Source organism: Biomphalaria glabrata, chromosome 16, assembly GCF_947242115.1.
Source record: "Biomphalaria glabrata chromosome 16, xgBioGlab47.1, whole genome shotgun sequence".
NCBI lineage: Eukaryota > Metazoa > Mollusca > Gastropoda > Planorbidae > Biomphalaria > Biomphalaria glabrata.
Window position 1 is genome coordinate 21,309,437 of NC_074726.1, and position 20,620 is coordinate 21,330,056.

The following is a 20,620-nucleotide window of genomic DNA, read 5'->3' on the forward strand; positions in this document are numbered from 1 at the left end:
TTGAATGCTGTTTGTCTCTCTCTCACACTGGAATTTTACATTTAGACCCTAACCCTAGACATGAAATGTTAATGTCATGTCAAACTGAACACATTGTGTCTTCTCTCCAACCAGATCAAGTCTTCCTTACTTTCTCAAGTTCAGTTGGAAATCAAAGAAAGCACTAAAAGGCTGGAACTAGACCTAAAGGTAAGGCATTAGAGACCAAAGTATAGGTAGGCAACAACTCCTGTTTTCAATCAGTGATTGAAACATCACGGAAACATGTCAATCATTCTTCTCTTCTTTTTTTTTTTTTTTTTAATCTTTCTGATTTTTTAAATACTTTTTTCTTGGTTACCATTCCTTTTTTTTCCAATACTCCATTCAAAATATATTTGTTAAAAATTTGTAAGTCATTCTAAGAACAATAGATGAACTTGCCAGTTTCTTATTTTTTCAATCCCAAAATGAAGGCATTTACTGAGTTTGAATAGACTGACTTACTTAGATGCTCCCACACAGTTTGGCACATTGTGCGGCTAGCTGTCTCCATAAAAATCTGTCACTGGTGATATCTGAAGCCTCTTCTCCCCTGGTGCCCACTGTTCTGAAGTCCTCCATGAAATTGTGGCGGCAAGTTATACGAGGATGTTCCTGTTTGCGCTTTCCTCGTATTGGCCTCCATTTCATTGCAACTCATGGTATTTGTAATTCATATTGTCGAAGGACATGTCTCACAAACCTCATGCGACGTTCGGTCACAACCTCATTAAGTGATTACATCCCAGTTTGGCATAAAGTTTCTTTGTTTGAGACCCAATCTCCGTAAATGACTCCAAAAAGTTTGGCTTAGCCATTTTTGTTGAGCCACATTAAGTCTCGCATGCTTACATTACTGATTGTGTTAAGAAGTTGGATTTTTGTTTCCAGCCCAATAGTTTGACTTGTCCAGATAGGCTGCAGCCTTTGGAAAATGCTGCCTGCCTTCTTTTCCTGTTCGGAACGGTACCTCATGGTAGGCATCTTTTATGTTTGCTGTGATGCTGCCTAGGTATATGAACTTATCCAACTCTTCAAGCTCTAAATTGCCAAGTCCGTCCCTCTCACCCATTTTTAGTGTAATCAAAGTTTCTGCAGAGGCCAATTTTTTTTTTTTGATAGACTTAACAAACATGTCAACTTTATTATTTGTTTATGCTGCAAAACATCAATACTTGAAGTATCCTGTAAAAACTACTTGAAGTATCCTACAAGTTTAACACAATTATTTGCTTGTATTTAGGAGAAAGATAAAGAAATTCAGGAGCTGAAGGAGAGACTATCCCAATCATCAGAGACTCCATTCAAACCAGTCAGGAGATGGACTCCAAAGTCTGCCAGGTCAAAGAGCTTCACTGCCAACTCTAGCCAGTCTAGCTTTGGTTCAAAAAGTTTATCAAGCACACCTCTGTCATCCAGCCTGTCCAGGAAGAAATCACGGCTAGTGGGGAATAGTGTAGTGCAAGAGACAGATGTATGATGACCTTTGTTTTGTCTTGTTTTTAGATTTATTTTATTTTAGTAATTCATTTTGTTCACATCATTCCCATTATGATTTCACAATAGCATGGCATTCTTCACCCCTAAGTTGTTGTGTTTTTTCTTACTATTTGAAGCTGATGGAATTGATTCTGCCAGCATTAATAGACATTCCAAATTTTAAATCCTGGCCAGATAGATTTAATGATGATTGAAACAAAACCAATATCTTAGAGCTGAAACAAACCAAGACCTTAGGAGTTCTTTTCTTCTTGTTATGCATTCTACTTTATTTAATCAGATACTGAAAACAAAAAAAAACTTTTTTTTTACAATACCTCTATACAACTTCTAATTTTATGGAAACCTTCTTGGTGGGCAAAACCTGGATATGGATCTTGAAAACAGCTCTAATAACTTTCCTAGAAATGTGACTGTTTTAGTATATTGTTTGGAAAAGAAGTGACTAATTTGTTGGACACACTGGGAAAACTCAAATTTTACCAATATATTTTTCAAAGTAAAAAAAAAATTTATCTGGTTAGAGAACTAGAAAATATTTATCATGAACGGACTATATGTCTGCAGTATTTCCGCATGTAGAGTTTGAAGAATTTTATAAATTAATTTTCAGGCAAATTTTGCGCATTGGAATGTTAGAAATTTAAGTCATGTAGATCTATACATTAGCATAACCAGGATTCTTTCTCAGGGCTAATGGGGTGGGGTAAAAAAGGTTCCATTTGTTTTTTAATCTAACACTCATTAGTAAAACGAAAAACAATCACTCTATAAGTTGCATAACAGAGGGATTATCTTGTTTAAAAAAAATTTTTATGATTACAGGTTGAAGAAGAATTTTATTATTTTTTTTGAAAGAATTTTTAAATAATATTGAAAAAAAAAAAAAGATTTATAAGGATGGTAATATGGTTGAGCTCCTGTGTTATGGACTAGGACATTATCTGGCCAGCTCAAAGACCAACAGCTTTCCAGTCCAGAAATACTTTTGGCTCATTTTGGATTTACAATCTACATTTTATTCAGTTTTTTTTTTTTCTTTAAAGAATGAATATTCTTTTAAATGTTTGATACATTTGATTTTTTTTTCTCATATTTTTATCCATTTCAAAGTTATTTTGTTGGTAAAATTTTTCCTGTTACTTCCATTGCTTGTGATGTTGTTACTGCTGGCTGATATGAATCTGTTCTACAGATGTGTGCTATTGTGATGGTTAAGTTTGTCACATGACATGTTCTGTGCCTCATCAAAATTTAGAGATTTATTTTCTATGTTCTTGTTAAGTCTTTCTCTATTTAATAGTGTTTACTTTATAGGCATAATTAATTGATAATTATTTTTTTTTTAAGCTTAAAGCTTAGTTGGCAGTCTTAGATTATCATTCAGAGAATCCTAACTAGAAATCAAATGACTTGTAAATATTTATTCCCATTTTTCTCTAGGTAAACACTTTCCTTTATTGTTATATTTTTAAACTTAATTGCCTTGAAAAAAAACAACTGTATTTTTATGGTCATTTTGGAAACAATCATCACAGTTCAAAGACAAAGCTGAGCAGTGTTGAAGTGACTTCATCCTAATTTCAAGTCTTTGGTTTAAAAGAATACATACATATAAATATAGTGAATCAAAAAAAGTGTTCATTTGACAGATTTTTGTTTATCCAGCAATTAGTTTTTATTTGTTTGAATGTCTCAGTCCTGGAGATAAAGGAGACGGTTGTAAGGAGATGGTTGTCATTTTTTTTTTTTAATCTTTCACTTCTATTTAAACAATACAGAGGAACCAAGAAATGATATTGAATTACTAACTTAAAAGTCAAAAAATTTTCAGAATCAAATCCTCTATATACAAAAGTTTCTTGAGTTGAAGCTGTTCTCCTTTAAGGACAGTTCACAGTGTGTATCTGTAGCCTCCTTCAGTTGAGATGGATGCTTGGGTAACTGTACAGTTTGGGATCAGGGGCATCTCAGGGTGTGCTGCAAACTGCCTAATGGTTACCAGCTCCCAAAGCCTTTCCCATGTTTGGGTATAGCTGCAATCCAGAAAAGTTTTTACCTCTGTTTTCCATAGCATATCTCTCACTTCACCCCATTTGTATCCATTTAGTAAAATTTCAAATAGTTGACCTTAATTTGAAAGCTCATTCCAAGCCAACAATCAAATTTTTTTTCTAAGTTTTGGAAGTCATTGATGTTGTGCTTCTGTTAGCCATAGCTCTATGCCATAAGCTTACACTTTTTTTTTTATTATTATTATTATACAACTACACCAGTGTATGTGTGATATGTTTTACATAGGAATGTTGAATTTGTTGTCATGTGATCCAACTTTTTCTAATTGGAATGCCATTATCTTTTACTTCTCTTGTTTTGCATGAAACTGAAATTCTCCACCATGACTTGTCACAATATATTTATTTGATAGACTTTGATCTCACTTATAAGAAATGTGAAGCATGATTGCAGAATATTAAAATATTGGGGTTATATAAAACATTGGATGTTTTATGTACAAAATAAACATTATTTTATAGCCATTTTGAAGTGTCCTTGTCTGTATAGTATTCAAGTGTGAGCAAGATTTTGTCCTCAAGATTTTGTCCTCAAGATTTTGTCCTATTTGAAAAAGAAATGGAAAGTTCAGATGTAGGCCTGAGACATTTTTTGGTTTGCCAGGTAGAGGTGTGAACACTTTTAAACATTTTTATAACTTTTATAATCTAAGTCTGCTTTATAAATGAAAAAATGTGTCAGCCCAAATGCTCATGATTAAGTCAGACAATTTAGAACACATACTATTAAAATATTTTTCAGACTTGGAATATCAAATGGGTTTTTTACTAAAATTTAGGCCATGTTGTGGTGCCGCAAATGACTAGATCCCCATGACTATTTCAAATTTCAGAAGAAAAAAAAAGTGCGTAGAAAAATATTACTGACCCACAATGCACTTTGTTTGCCTCCACTTCTTTCAAAGTCAAGTGTTTAAATCAACCTTGCAATTCATTAGTTGCTGTTGGAATGCAATAATTTGTCATAACCATACATGTCTTTTATAAATAAACAGCCCAAATATAGTCTCAGAATTTCCAGTCTAAATGTTCTCCCCAAATAATCACAAATCACATTGAAAATGTTTTAAAAAATGCGTTTTTAACTCCATAACAATTTGATCAAATATTTTATTAGGTAATTGGAAAATGTGGAAAACATGAGACAAAGAAATTTTTAAAATGTCACCAATGATTAAAACAAAATGCATGACTTAAAAACTGTGATGGAAACTAGTATACCATGACAGACTCACACTTGAACCATACACATTTAAAAGGAACAGTGGGATTAAAAATGAATGATTAAAACATTCATACAGAGATGCTAAAAGAAACCTAGAACTGTACAGTTGGAGAGACTTTTTGGTCATTTCAAATGAACATCAGCTAGCACAAAGACAATATGTACAGTGTCAATATGTACAAAGTGGAGTGCACTTGACATTTGAATAAACTAGTCGACTACTTACATGGCATTCCGTTGTCAAGAGATTGTCATAAATAGGCATTGATATATTTACGTTAATAGTAATAATATTGGTTAAAATTTCATAAATATGGTCAACTAAACTAGTCACTACATGATAACAACAAATCCACAAAGTTTCAAATATAAAGAAGTCAATAATCCAGTCCATAGATTACACATTATTTTATCCATACAAAGTTTAAAACTATACAAACTCAATCCATAATCTAATGCACAGATTACAAAGCAGCATCATTATAAAAATAAAGAGCAATGTACAACACTAAAAATTAATTAAAATCTTTAAACATTCTCAAATTTAATCAAAGTCATCGTCATCATCATCATCAAAATTATACTTGACTGGCGCCTTGGCTCGACCAGTTGTGGCTCTGGCTGGAGGTGGAGTGAAACTTAAATCATCAGAATCACTCGTCTTGACAGCCTTTTTCTAGAGTTAATGAAGCATTAGAGATAAGTTATGGCAATTACAGATAAGGAGTGATGATATTCTAATGAGATGATAATATCAACACCAAACTTAAAACTGGTTACAGTAAAAAAAAACTCTTACGAATATGTCTTCAAATTTATTATTGTAGGTGATTAAGACATTAAAAGTCAGTCTTAGAAGCGTTTGTATTTTAAAAAAAAACATTCGCGTTTGTATTTTTAAAAAAAAACATTCTAACATTTTTTTTTACTGATTTAACAAAACAAATATTTCTTGAAAGAACAATTATTTCATAGTGACATTAAAAGTTGACATTTCATTAGCTTCATAAATTATTTTCACTATGAATGAACAACTCAATTGTCTCCCTCCAGATATCAAAGTTCAGATGACATAAGACTTATCCATCCTACTGGTCCTCAAAACATGAGAGTGGTGTATGAGCTGCTCAATCCCCAACATCTATCTTACTTTCTGAAACTGGCAGTTTCAAAAAGGGGCTTCTCTAAAGACTTCATTACTCTCAAGGCTTGTCCTAATCTCTAAAGGGTTGTCCTAATCTCTCAAGGCTTGTCCTAATCTCTCAAGGCTTGTCCTAATCTCTCAAGGCTTGTCCTAATCTCTCAAGGCTTGTCCTAATCTCTAAAGGCTTGTCCTAATCTCTAAAGGGTTGTCCTAATCTCTCAAGGCTTGTCCTAATCTCTAAAGGCTTGTCCTAATCTCTCAAGGCTTGTCCTAATCTCTAAAGGCTTGTCCTAATCTCTCAAGGCTTGTCCTAATCTCTAAAGGGTTGTCCTAATCTCTCAAGGGTTGTCCTAATCTCTCAAGGCTTGTCCTAATCTCTCAAGGCTTGTCCTAATCTCTCAAGGCTTGTCCTAATCTCTAAAGGCTTGTCCTAATCTCTCAAGGCTTGTCCTAATCTCTAAAGGGTTGTCCTAATCTCTAAAGGGTTGTCCTAATCTCTCAAGGCTTGTCCTAATCTCTAAAGGGTTGTCCTAATCTCTAAAGGGTTGTCCTAATCTCTAAAGGGTTGTCCTAATCTCTCAAGGCTTGTCCTAATCTCTAAAGGCTTGTCCTAATCTCTAAAGGGTTGTCCTAATCTCTAAAGGCTTGTCCTAATCTCTAAAGGGTTGTCCAAAGCTAAAAGTGTTGTGCAACACGGCTACTTAGTCCTAGCTACACATTTTATCACATCCAACACAGACATAATCATTTCACCTACTACATCAGCTCTCAGCAGTTAGTTTTTTATTTTCATCTCAAAATGCAAATCCAGCAACCTTTTTTAAGAAATCTCCAGCTTTCTTGTCTGGAAGCCCTCTGCTGCCAGGTGATCTCTTCACACACCTCTGTTACACCGACCACATATGGTCATCCCCCATCCCAGCATTCAAAGTTTGATATTTGATTAGAAAAAGAAAAAAAGGAAGAACTTACTCCGACTGTTTTCTTGGTTGGCACAAAACTATCTGAGTCATCAGATTCTGAATTGTTCTTCTTTCTTTTCTTAACAACTTTCTCAGCTGCAGGTTTTGGGGCTTTAGGTGCTTTGGGTGCTGCTGCAGGTTTGGAGGCTGCTGGGGCCTTAGGTGCAGCTGAATAAAGAAGAGTTTTCAATTAGATGACTTAATTAAATTTAATAATATCTCATTTTAAAAGATTTAATAGACACTAAAACCCTAGTTAAAGTAGTAGTAATTGAATGAACATGAAATAATGTATCCAGAGAACTTAGCACTAAGAACACTGTTCTAGGCAAACTTCTTTTGTTACAATCTGAAGCCATTATCATTTGCTATAAAGAATAAGGGGAAAGACATATTCTATGAAGCCAACGAATTAATAAGCAGAGTATCTAAGGGGAAAGACATATTCTATGAAGCCAATGAATTAATAAACAGAGTATCTAAGGGGAAAGACATATTCTATGAAGCCAACAAATTAATAAACAGAGTATCTAAGGGGAAAGACATATTCTATGAAGCCAACGAATTAATAAACAGAGTATCTAAGGGGAAAGACATATTCTATGAAGCCAACAAATTAATAAACAGAGTATCTAAGGGGAAAGACATATTCTATGAAGCCAATGAATTAATAAGCAGAGTATCTTGGAAAGAAACATTGAGTGAAATCATTTTTCCCTGTAATTTTGTTATCAAACTTCCTCTAATGCTACCCTTTGATTACTGTTAGTACTATTAACATCAACCAAAAACAGCTTGGGAAAAACTATTGTCTTTTATCTATCAAAACCTCTTGAGATTACGCTGAGTGATATGTGCTCTGGACTGTCCTTAGATGGTCACGATGGCCCCAGGTTTGAACCATTTTCTATGGGAGGTTAGGGAATTGGATGTAATTATCTTCAGATCTAAAGAACAAATTAAACAATACATACCTCTAGGCTATATTTTTAGCACTAAGCTACATGTCTTGAGGCTATATTTTTAGCACTAAGCTACATATCTTGAGACTATATTTTTAGCACTAAGTAACATAGCTGGAGGCTATATTTTTAGCACTAAGCAACAAAGCCAGAGGCTATATTTTTAGGTTTTAGCTACATACCTTTAAGCTATATTTTTTAGTACTTAGCTATGTCATACCTTTAGGCTTTGCTTTGGCTTTAGGTTTGAACAAGTCATCATCATCGTCATCATCATCACTTATAGGGTACAACTCTTTATTGCTTAATGCTAGCAGAGAAAAATATCTTGTTAGTGTTGTTTTTTTTTTAGATTTATTTCAATTCAAGTCTTTTTTAATTACAGTTTTAAAAAACAAAGTGTGATTATCAGTAACACCTTGCTACAATCAGAGAACAACTCTCACTATCCAGGCTCTCTGCAAACATATTGTAACAACTCTCACTATCCAGGCTCTCTGCAAACATATTGTAACAACTCTCACTATCTAGGCTCTCTGCAAACATATTGTAACAACTCTCACTATCTAGGCTCTCTGCAAACATATTGTAACAACTCTCACTATCCAGGCTCTCTGCGAACTGCATCAACCAACTCATAGAGCTTGACAACTTCAGGCTCCAAAATAACAACTCATAGAGCTTGACAACTTCAGGCTCCAAAATAACAAACAACTTTAATGTCTATAATTCACTGCCAATACTATACTATTGTCAACATGTAACACTGGCTGAACAAATGCTTCACCATGAATAACCATACTTTATGTGTCAACTCTATACTGCTGTATCAAAATGCACTGGCCTTTCTACCTTCCCTGGACTTGTACTTGATTTTCTTTTCCAAACCAACTTCACACTGGACTCTGCTGTAACGGAGTGGATCTTGAATCATAACCTCCTCACATTCTTGTGAAGCGACTCTACACCATTGCTCTTTATATAAAGGCCTTGTAGAAACCGACAGAACGTCACTTGTCTTTTCTTAGTGATCACATGATTGCATACGATGTGCATGGCCAGAGTAGTGTTCAAACTAGATCTTTCCTTAAATGTTGCTGCTGACCTCTCATCTAGAGCTGGCCTGGGTAATTTGTGTCAGCTGATTAGACATCCCACCTACCTGCATCATCACCAGAGTTATAACAATATTGTAATAACTTAAGTGAGGCAACTCAACGAGGACATAGACGTTTATTTACATAGAGACATGACAAACACATAGGACATCTGCCTTGAGTACAGCATCTCCATATTGGCTGTCTCCTTGGGCGGAAATCGTTAGTCTCCTATGTCAACATCCGACTTGTCTGGTCACTGATAGTGCGCACCTTCTTTCTGCACTATCTTGGATGGCGGTGCGCATGGCAAAGTCATAACATTGCCCCCGTCTTAGCACTTTTCGTCCCGAAAAGAAACACTGTAGCTGAGGTTTGACAGTTCAGGTGGAGGTCGATCAGTGGGAGCCACAGGCGGCAGGGAGCGTGTTCCCCACGAGCCCATCTGCATTGTTTTCTTCCAATGCCGCTTTCTCTTTCTCCAGTTGACCAGGCTGTTGTTGCGATAATGACGTGGCCGTTTGTCACACAAAGAGATAGGGTCGAGCACTGTTTTCTTCAGCACAGCCGTTGATCGGACACGCTGTCTCAGCAGACCTTCCCGACAGACGCCTCTCAAGGGAGCTGCAGGTTCGCTTGCAGCTACGTTGCAAACAAAGTCCAATGCACCGCAGTCATCCTCAGACAACAGTCTCACGTCCAGAATACAGGTCTCTTCAGTTTCAAGTGGAAAATGTCTTCCTCTTGACGGCTCAGATTGAGAGTGGTCCGATTGACATTCATCTATGCCAATGTCGATGATGATGGTAGAAGTACATATGCCCTGTTGGTGGTTTTCTTGGCATCTAAATTCTATGTGTGATGCGCCGCACGTACAGTTCATGCTAAGCTTCTGAATGCAGTTGTCAAGCTTCGAATTTCCCTCGTGGGCACCGACAGATAGGCAGAGGTCTTTAAGGTCCATAGCAACAGGCTTGAACGCAGACCCAACGTTGTCTTGATCTGTCCGGCTCATTGAGGTACTGGTAACAGGTACAACAGGAACAAACGCTTCAGGCACATAACAGACTTCAGTTTCTTCATTTGTCTCCTTCCGTTCGACTCGGTACATCCCGTTGAGATCATCACAGCAATCGCCATCACGTTTCTCGTCTTGAAAGTCACAACCACAAGACTTGCCCACAACACAGACACAGACGGCGCTCAAATCCCCAGCGTCTCCGTCACCACTGTTTGTGCAACCACAGTCTTGACCACGCAACTTCTTGACCAACGAGTCTACAGGCAACTGCTCCTTTACCAACGAGTCTACTCCTTCTTTCAGCTGAGACACCATTTTATCTACCTTGTTCCCCATACTGTTCATTTGTTCACACATTGCATCAATACCTTCATTTATCTTGCCAATAAGCTCATAAATCTCCGGTTCAATTTCAAATAGGTAGGTCTCCGGATCTTCGTCTTCATCAATTAGGGCTTGCCGGAGACGAGCTGTAAGCACCTCCTTGCTACCACCAATTATCTCATATCGGTTACGAAGTTCCTTCCTAAGCTCTCTAACCGAGAGTTGGTCTAATTGTTTCAAAGCTGCCATTGTAAATCCTACCTCCTCTCGTTGAGTTGCCTATGATCCCACTTCTGACACCAATTGTAATAACTTAAGTGAGGCAACTCAACGAGGACATAGACGTTTATTTACATAGAGACATGACAAACACATAAAACACATAGGACATCTGCCTTGAGTACAGCATCTCCATATTGGCTGTCTCCTTGGGCGGAAATCGTTAGTCTCCTATGTCAACATCCGACTTGTCTGGTCACTGATAGTGCGCACCTTCTTTCTGCACTATCTTGGATGGCGGTGCGCATGGCAAAGTCATAACAATATAAACAAGTTTCTAGGTCTGATGTCAAAAGACCAGATTTCTTGATTTACAGAGATAAGTCTAAAATAAATAAATTGCTACTCTTAAGAGATTTGGTTGTTCACTTTGGAATAAGTTGTACTGGAGATTGGGTACAACTGAGTTAGAGAAAACAAGAATCTTTCAGAACAACTAAGGAAGAATTTTCACACTGAATAGTAAAATAATGTAAACATCTTATAATACAATTCATCATCATTAGAACCAAATGATTTTGACCTGGTATGGGTCTCAGAATCCCTTATTTCTCATCAACTAAAGGTCGTACCTGCTGTGCTGGAAGAAGTCTTAACTTCCTGGTCATCATCAGATAGGTCAACATTTACTGAAGCTGCTGATTTTGCTGCAGCAGGCCTACAAAGATAAAAACAAATAATATATTGTTCAGACATTAATACTTGTAAGCAAATATTCACTATACATGTTTGTTACTAAGCCAGTGAAATATCTTCAGAATCAAAGACAATGCCTTATTTTTATTATTATCCTAATATCCACAATATTTTTAGCATCTACAATATTTGTGAATAATGGATTATGATTATTCTATGACAAATTTTGTAATTCTGTTTTTATTCTATAGACAATGGCTTGTACTTTTAAAGCTCTAGGATGGTTTATCCTACAAATTATGAGTCCATACACACTTGAGTTGCTTATTTCCCTATCTGATATTAAAAGGACAAGAAAGTCATATTTAGACTATTTAATTAACAAAGCTTCCTTTCAATTCACAGGGAAGCACCTAATCAATTTACAAGAGTGAATTAATTAACAAGTACAAAGCAGTCCAGGAATTGACTTTTTCAGCATCAAAATTATATAAGAAAAATAACACTTTTATTGTCAAAACTGTAACGTTACACAATCCCTAATCAAGTAGGATACAAAAATATTGATGACTTTTTAGTCAAGAATGTAAGAATGCCAACAGCTTGCTCTTACTGCCAAGATGCTTGCACTCCCTCTGTGTATGATATACAGCTAGTTTCACTTACTTTTTAGGAGCTGCAGGTTTTTTAGGTTTTTCTGCCTTCTCTTTAGCAGGCTTCACAGGTTTCTCTTTCACTGGTTTTTCTTTTACTGGTTTGGGCTTCTCTGTGGCAGGTTTGGGCTTAAGCTTATCTTCATCACTGCTCATGGCTATGATATCATCACCGTTCAATGAACCATTGGTGCCATTCTCTGCCCCAATGACTCCAGTCTCGGCATCGTAGGGCTTAAAGTCATCTGCTTCATCATTGTCATCCTCTTCAATCTCACTATCATCCAAGTCAAATTTATATTTCACTTGTGCAGCTGAAAATATTGAAAATAAAAGCATTTTAAAACAACTGAACACAGATAACAAGAAAAGGGTTCCAATCAATTAAGAAAACAAAAAAAAAAGGCACATTTCTTATTCCATATGATAGGACTAATTCCAACAATGTGCTACTTCATTCCTAGTGCATTTTGAACATGAAACAGGTTGCTTGATGCAGTCTGGAAAACCAATGACTTAGCAGCATTTAAGACTCTTATTAACATGCATAACTAGATTAGCACAAGGATAAATGTAGGATATTATTAATATTATCTTCTCTATTAAAGGAATAGGAGAAGGAAAACTCTGAATGCAAACCTCTATTGCCTTGCAGCTATACCCAATTTTGGGAAAAGCTTCGGGATTCAACCCTGAGGAAAAATCAGGAGCTGGCGACCCAAAGGCAGTTTGCAGTACCCAGTGCTACACCCTGGCAGAACCTGTGACGCTGCTGACACCCAACTGTATTGCCCTTCCTTTGGATACATCAGCTGCGTGGAGAGGGGGGAACTGATGTGTGGGCAACATCGTTCCGACCACAGCTAATCCCCAGGCATTCATCTCATTACCATGACATGATCCATAGTCGCTTTGCGACTGAAGGAGGCCATAGAAAGGAATATCTCTAATTTAGAAGGTAAGATTAGTATGTAGAAAATTGAGAATGTATGCTTGATTGAAGAGAATAATTTTCATAATCATCAATTTTAGTCTATTATAGACATACACTAAAGTTTCTTTTCTGGCCATATGAAATTTTTTCTTGTAAAATAGTGTGCTTATAAGGCAAATTGTTTTTTCTCACAGTTTAAAATCCTACAGTTAAACAAATTTAAGTCCAAAGCCAAACAATAAAACAGCAGGCTATATAATTGTGATGGAAATTCATTTCTTAGACTTAGGTCCTCCCATGCCATTCCAGCATTGGGCAGCAAGCTGTCAGCATTGCATTGAAGGACAAACAAGAAAGAAAACAAAAAAAGCTAAATAATATGAATTTTCTTTTTGCTGCATCAGATGCAACATTTTATAACCGAATAATCAAAGAGTTTAACTACTAAAGGAATAAATAATTTCAAAGTAACTCACCAGCAGCCCTCCTAGAAGTTTCCCTCGGTATAACTACATCAGATTTGAACTTGGAGTCATCCTCCAGGTCACTAATGTCCGAGATGTTGTCTGAGCCTTCACTGTCTGACCAGGGGTTTTTCTTCTTTGCCTTCTTGCCCCCTTTAGTTGGTGAGCCTAGAGACGTTTTCTTTTCTCTAGCTGGTGGGGAAAGAGAAGTGTCTTCACATGAACAAGAGAAGGTATAAAACTGATCACATAGGCTTAGGAGATCACTTTTACAGCAGAAACTTTTGTAGATACATTTTTCAGACACCATTTTAATCTACCTTGTTTAGTTTTATAATGAGACAATACACTGCAATAAAAATAATATGGTCACTTAGGGATGTTTTTGATTGACAACGACTTGCAGGGAGTTGGCTTAGAAAGTAATGGTAAGAGGTTTTTAACTTTTAGTTGCCTTTCCATTTCCTGAAATTAGAAGCTTCTTCTAATAGATATTTTGTAAACACTTAACAGATCAATATCTTTTGATGACAATTTGATAAGCCAAGCGTTTCTATTTTCAAATCATATATATCAAAAAAATCTGAAAGACATACCCAAATTATACTTTTATACAGAAAAGTAAAATATTTGAATATTAAAAGTGGTTGGCAATACAGATATTTACACTTATCAAATGTATTACAATATAATGATACTATTACTATACAACCTACTTAATAATTTACATAACCCTAAATGTCAACAGAATCAATGTGTTCTATTTTTCTAAGACGAACAAATTCAAATTATTAAGTATTTTTATAGCAGCAGGAAAAAAAAAGCTTGTTATTTCATCTGAATCATGGTAAAATTTATTGGATTTAATTGTGGAAACAGAAACGTTTTTGAAGCCCTCAACTCAAGCCTATATTGTGCAGCTCATTTCCTACAAATATTTTCTGCTGTAAATGTTTGGTTATGATTTCTCTAAATGTTAGAACACTAAAAAATGCAAATGTAATATACATTTTATGAAAGCTAAAATAAAATAAATTCATTCATTCATCCATAGACAATAATTAATTTCGAAAGTTTGCATGTAATAATTAATCAAACTTACCAACTCCTGTGGCCCCACCTCTACCTCGTCCTCCACGAGATCCCCTGCCTGCTTTTCCTCCCCGTGCTGCAGTTGTACTTGATGTGCTGGTTGCCTCTTCATCCCCTTCTTTCTTGACATCATCTGCCATGTTAGTGTCATCATCTCCTGTCATTTCTTTCTTGACCTAAACATCAAACACAAAGTAATGTTTTACTTTAATATCATTCCAACAATACCCACGCTTTCATTTCTATGAGCTACATCCTTAGTCGCTTTTTGCAAATGAAGGAGGCCATAGAATGTTTAACTTAAAATCAGTTCTGAAAATAACTTAGACAATGACACCTGCTGAACACTAACCAGTTGATTACTGCAACATTCTTAATTATTGAATTCAGTTTTTTTTTAGTGGCAGAAAAATAATGATTTTAACAAATGTGAATGAAGCTACCATTCATAGAATAACAGAGACTCAAAATGATTTTAACTCTTTCTCTTTGTAATGATTTTTCTCGTTCCAATAGTATGATTCATTTTGCTCATTTGTTTTTCACTATCCTGTTATGATTAAACTTCAATAACATTTTAGTTTGTTATTAGAAAATGTTATATTTGGTACTGAATTATAGAAGAATGCATGCTTTTTTTACACAACACAAATTTAAGTTTATAAATCCAACAACCAATTTAGATTAATGGTAGTCAAATCAACATTGCATCATCATTTAGGAGAGAAAGAGATTAAAAAAAAACATGTTTTCTTTATTATCAATATTGAAACGTATATAACCAGTCTTATATCTGAAATCAACTAAGCAAATCACAGTGTTCTTTCAGTGTGTCTATTAAAATGGTATTCTGGGGTCAGTATCTTAAATGTGCCAAGTTTGATGAGATTCAAGAACTCCGAGATTCATGAGTTGATGCCTCATTAAAACTTCCCAAGCTTTGCCCTATGAATCAGAAGAGACTTTCGAGTGACTTGTGGGAGAAGTTCCGATATACATTTGATTACTCCAAATGGATTTGGACATTCAACTTGAGCCCCTTACCTTTTCTTTGAAAAGTTTTCTTGCTGCATCTTTCTCTCCTTTAGCTTTCACAGCAGAACTGATCTTGGGAACTATTCTCCGGCCATTCGGTGTCGGCAAAGTGTCCACTACAGCTTTTTTAGGTTTCACTTTACCAATCTTTCCCAGCTTCACGGGTTTAGCATCAACCTCAACCTCTTTTTCAGCCTTTTCAACTTCCTACAGAAATCAAATAGAAACATACATTCAAGCTGAAGATATGTAAGGCAACAAACCTGAAAAGATTGACTATGCCTAGTTGTGCCAAATTAGTTTCCCATGACAAAAAGTATTTACCTCTAGTGTGGTCAGGAAAGCAGCTAAATCATCTTGCCACAAGTCTTTTGGTGACTTTCTTCTTAAACTTCTCAACTCATCAGCCTAAACAGCAATGAAATCAATGATACATAATTAACCACATGTCAAATACAATGTAACCTATTACTACCTAGTACTCTGGGTCCCTTGCACTTCACATTGAAACCAGACTTTTGAATATTTTATGGGCATTATTGAGCTTTTGTCAAATATATTTTTTTTTTAAATGACTAAAATATATTTTAAAAAACTAATTAATATTAAAACAACATTGACAATATTGTTTTCTTTATACTTTTTAAAATGTGTAAATTCGAAATCATTGTCAAAGAACTAAGACTAGATGGCCATATCATAAGATCCACAGTGCTAGCAAAAACCTTTATATAGGAAATGCTGAGAATACATAGTTCTAGAATGCCTGTCATTGAAAGCTACACTAATTCTGGCAAAAGACAGAGAGAGATGCTCAACAGATCAGATGCCCAAATACTAATGGAAAGTAATGAAGTGAAATTTAAAACCTGATTGACTCCATGAGTCCAACAGATTCAATGACAAGCCTCTACACCAAATGAACCTTTTAACAATGACTCTTGTCTTACCTTAGCATCTCTCTGTTTACAAAGTTCATCTTTTTTCTCTTTAGTCAAGTTCAATATAGGCATAGTGATGATGTAATTGTAGTCAGGCCCAGAGGTGTCCTCCTCACTCTCTTCAGTGTCCAAAAGGTCATCCTGGAAGAAGACATTATCCACTCAAAATAAAAAAGGAATGTTACTTTCAATGTAACATACTTGACACGATGACAATAAAGACATTAAACAGTTTCTCTGCCATAACCCAGAAATTGCTTAATCATAGTTTACATTTATCAATTACTTTTTCGCTTTACAATTAGAGAAGAGAAACTATTGCAAATGAAAAAACATCAATTGAAACAAGGAACACTTTTAAAACCAAGGTTAAGAAACACTGCACTACATCTAATTTATCTATCAACCAGAAGAATATTATCAAGATTCAAACAATGGGGGGTAATAGTACACTAAGTAATACTCTATGTTAAAGTAAAATCAAGAGATGAAATAAACAAAAGAAGCCACACACATAACAAGTGCATGATAGTTTGAAATCACTTACTGCTCCATCTCGTTCCTTTGTTAGCAGCAGAGAAATAAAATAGCATAGTGAACAACATTGCACTATTGCTTACACAAATAACACACTATTACCTATTCAAGATAGTCTACTTACCATAAGTAAATTACAAATACATTTTCAAGATATCCTAGTAATTATAAGTATACCATAAGTAAATTACAAATACATTTTCAAGATATCCTAGTAATTATAAGTATACCATAAGTAAATTACAAATACATTTTCAAGATATCCTAGTAATTTAAGTATACCATAAGTAAATTACAAATACATTTTCAAGATATCCTAGTAATTATAGGTAAAGTACACACACATAGTTTTAAATTGTAGATGATGAACAATGGCAATAGTTTAATATCTATAAACATAAAAAATTAGTTCTTTAAAATGATAAAATGTAGAATAGTTTATGACCCAGTCCCAGGATATAAAAAGTGATTTTGAAAATACAGTGATACTGCAGTTTGACCATGACTAGATATGAAGTTTTATTTCAAATCAACCATGATTCAGTTTGAGATGTTTAATTTGTTATAGTATTTTAACTTTACAGAATACTGCATTCCTCACTAATCTTCAGGCTCGAAGACAAGCCTTATTATTACTTTACATGACTTGATAACCAGAGCATATTTTGAGACATCTGTCTCCTCAAATAGCTTTTGGTTTGTTTGTTTTATTAAATTACTAGTTTCAAGTGAATGTCAAGACGCTGATGCAGTGGGAAACTGGCTATATGTATTTATGTACTTACACAAACGTTTAAATATTTTCAGACAAGTACCAGAAAAAATTAAGTCTGCTTAACCCTTGCTAAAAAGATATCGACTTACCTTGCCTTTGTTCTGTGCTAATTTCCAAGCTTTAACTGGATCTGAGTCATAGCCTCTTCTCACCAACAACTGAATCAATTCCTTCTTGGGTTTGTTTTCTAAAAAATCACACAAATATATCAAGTGTAACTCAAGAGTGTCAACAAAAATCTTAGCAAGAACATTTTAATAGCTGAACTAACAAGTCAAGATAGAAACAAGACTTTACCAACAACAATGGTGCCCTCTATTTTCTCCATGATAAACCTGGCAATGTTGTCAAACTTCAGAGACTCAGCAGCCAGCATGCCCTCTAGGAAGTCTTTACGCTTTTCATAGTAGGTCAATCTAACACCAAAGAACTCTCTAATTATATCTTCAACCCTTTCATAACGCTTGATACAACCTAAACTGTTAAACAATACCTAGGGGGAAAAAAAGGACAACACAGTAAATAAATTAGCAAGGTTAGATATAAAATATAATTAATGCTATTAATATGTATACAATATAATAACTACTGCTTGTAAAGAGGTTACCTTTGTCTGAAATAGGATTTATGTATTTGAGTATCAAAGGAATGAATTTTAAAATGTTAATGGTTTGATTTTTTGATTTGATTTGATTTTAGGCACATCGGCACAATTTAGGACATGTCGTGCCTGCATTCCCTTAAGGACTACTCTCTCTCTACATAACAAGGGCTAAATTCTATACATTTAAATCATTAAAATCAAGGTCTATTCACAGTTAAAATAGTAAAGGTAGTAAAAATTTAATAATTTGGTAAAAATCTAATGTAAATAAAAATGTTAATGGTGACTTACTATTAACAAAATAAGTATATTCATGTTAGAAATTTTAGGGCCTTTCAATTGTAATAGTTTCAAGTCCTTTAGGCTAAAATGTATTTATACTAAAAATATACTTGCCATTAACAAAAAAGCAAAGTTAATGTGAGTTATATGTCAAAATGCTTCTGCTCAATCTATAAAATAATGTAATCTATTTTCAACTTTAGGCCATTGTTCATCTACATTTTGTTGATAACCATATATGTATGAAATTTATTTTTGTCTTTATTTATTTAATTCATTATCCAGTATATGTTATGCACAACAATGTATGTTCTGTCAGGTTTGAGCTAGGGACCACTATTCATATTTGAAATGTTTACATGATTATCTTCAATCAATTTAATAATTCAGTAAAGCAATACAGCAATATATAGGAACTTGCACTAGTTATACCTAACATTAATACAGAATACATAAACATCTATACAAATAATAATTAACAATAACATATGAAATCTAGTATGAATAATGCTAATAATATAACATCTTAAGATAACTTAAGTATTCGAAGTATCCTAATGTTTTAAAATCAATGTTATCTAATCTTATAGCTTACAGACGTTACTTCAAAAGAGAAGATAACTACTTCCTACACATTGCAAATGTCAATCTACCTTCCAGTTAACCAGTGACTTAATCTCACATAAAGACACATTATAAGATGTTAGACCTTAGTGTTATAAGGTCAATGGTACCTGGTTAAAAATCTGTATAAAACAACTCACCATACTGTTAGTTGAGATGGTTGTTGACAATTTAAATATTTTATGAAGACCTTCTTGCTCATATTGCATTAGTTTTTCTGGAGCCATCTTGACAACAAATTTGACAGTGGAGTCTGTGTTATATTCTTTATAATCTCTGTAAAACAGATAATGAATAGTTGGAAATTAAAATTTAATACATAAACATTAATGCAGACTATTGCCAATTATATATTGATGAATTAGAATAATTGACCCATTTCAATAAAAGCTTAAAAATTGGTACAGGCCTTTTTTCTTTAACCCTTATTTAGTAACATTTGACTGTTAAAAATAGTTTATGAGTTTCAACCTAACTTAAACCAACAACTCAGAGACGTTGGCGATGGATGGGCCACATTCACACAACTTGCAAGCTTGCATCTATCATCACAAGATGCGCAAGACATGGGCACAGTTGGAGAGAATCATCCTGAACTGAGATGCCTGGAGGAAGCTAGCTGGTGGTGCCCCAGACAGGACCACAGGCCAAATAAGATGATGATAAACAAAATGTTGACAGAAAATGACACGGTCATTTGGTCCCCAGTCCTCTCTTTATGTTGGCCATGGCAAAAAATTGAGTAGCATAATTGAAAAGACTTTGAGAACACATCTTCAAATACTCACGTAATCATGGAAGGCTGCTTCTCTGTTCCATGAAGCATCGGCTCCAGGACATCCTCTTTGTAGTTCTGGGTCCAAGTCCTAATGGGCAACTCAGTGATCTCTACAGTGGACTCGTTAATGACTGAGATCTCACCATGGACTGCATAGCGACCATCGCCAGCACCTGTCTCTTCAATCACTCCTTTGAATCCTTTAAATGAAGGCAACTGTCAAACAAACAAATCCAAACTAAGACATTTTCACAAGTCAGTTAACAGCTTGAAATGTAACTTCAGTTTTTAAAAAGTTACAACAAATTCTAGTACATAGTTTTCAACGGTGACATTCATTGAGAAACAAGGAAACTAATCTCTTTTTATAATAGTTTAAACAAATTAACAAATTATGGTGTAAAAAAGCTAATTTTCCAACAAAGGCAATAGTAAAAAATGTGTGCAATTTGCAGGTAGTCATAATAGTTTGAGGATTCTGAGTCCTACATTTTGATACAACTGCAGCAGATGGAGATGTCTGCAACATCTACTTACAATAAATACAAACTATATCAAAATAATTGGAATTTTTTACCTTTGATGATACTAGTTTAAAGTAAATTTAAGTTAGTTTCCTGGCAATAGGGCATTTTATTGATATAGTAGATCAAAG

The 20,620-nt window shown here is 34.8% G+C and overlaps 2 protein-coding genes across 9 annotated transcripts in view; one reads left to right on the top strand and one right to left on the bottom strand.

Annotated features, from left to right (window-relative positions):
- LOC106078875 (uncharacterized) overlaps window positions 1-2,559 on the top strand; it is an 85,293-nt gene extending 82,734 nt beyond the window's left edge. For all 5 annotated transcript variants that reach the window (XM_056013629.1, XM_056013630.1, XM_056013628.1 and 2 more), the window contains 2 exons: window positions 115-189; window positions 1,265-2,559. In XM_056013629.1, the coding sequence (XP_055869604.1) occupies window positions 115-189; window positions 1,265-1,501 (312 nt within the window). In that variant the 3' untranslated portion in view covers window positions 1,502-2,559. The remainder of the gene's footprint in view (window positions 1-114; window positions 190-1,264) is intronic.
- A 2,130-nt stretch (window positions 2,560-4,689) lies between these two features.
- The window catches only part of LOC106078876 (DNA topoisomerase 2-alpha-like), a 31,624-nt gene continuing 15,693 nt past the window's right edge, over window positions 4,690-20,620 (bottom strand). For 3 of the 4 annotated variants that reach the window (XM_056013830.1, XM_056013827.1, XM_056013828.1), the window contains exons 19-33: window positions 19,976-20,181; window positions 19,328-19,463; window positions 17,975-18,170; window positions 17,767-17,864; window positions 16,913-16,927; window positions 16,375-16,506; window positions 15,749-15,832; window positions 15,434-15,631; window positions 14,400-14,565; window positions 13,310-13,489; window positions 11,913-12,213; window positions 11,183-11,268; window positions 8,110-8,199; window positions 6,938-7,095; window positions 4,690-5,497 (exon numbers count right to left, since the gene is read on the bottom strand). In XM_056013830.1, the coding sequence (XP_055869805.1) occupies window positions 5,366-5,497; window positions 6,938-7,095; window positions 8,110-8,199; window positions 11,183-11,268; window positions 11,913-12,213; window positions 13,310-13,489; window positions 14,400-14,565; window positions 15,434-15,631; window positions 15,749-15,832; window positions 16,375-16,506; window positions 16,913-16,927; window positions 17,767-17,864; window positions 17,975-18,170; window positions 19,328-19,463; window positions 19,976-20,181 (2,178 nt within the window). In that variant the 3' untranslated portion in view covers window positions 4,690-5,365. The remainder of the gene's footprint in view (window positions 5,498-6,937; window positions 7,096-8,109; window positions 8,200-11,182; window positions 11,269-11,912; window positions 12,214-13,309; window positions 13,490-14,399; window positions 14,566-15,433; window positions 15,632-15,748; window positions 15,833-16,374; window positions 16,507-16,912; window positions 16,928-17,766; window positions 17,865-17,974; window positions 18,171-19,327; window positions 19,464-19,975; window positions 20,182-20,620) is intronic. The other variant, XM_056013829.1, reaches the window with a different exon arrangement.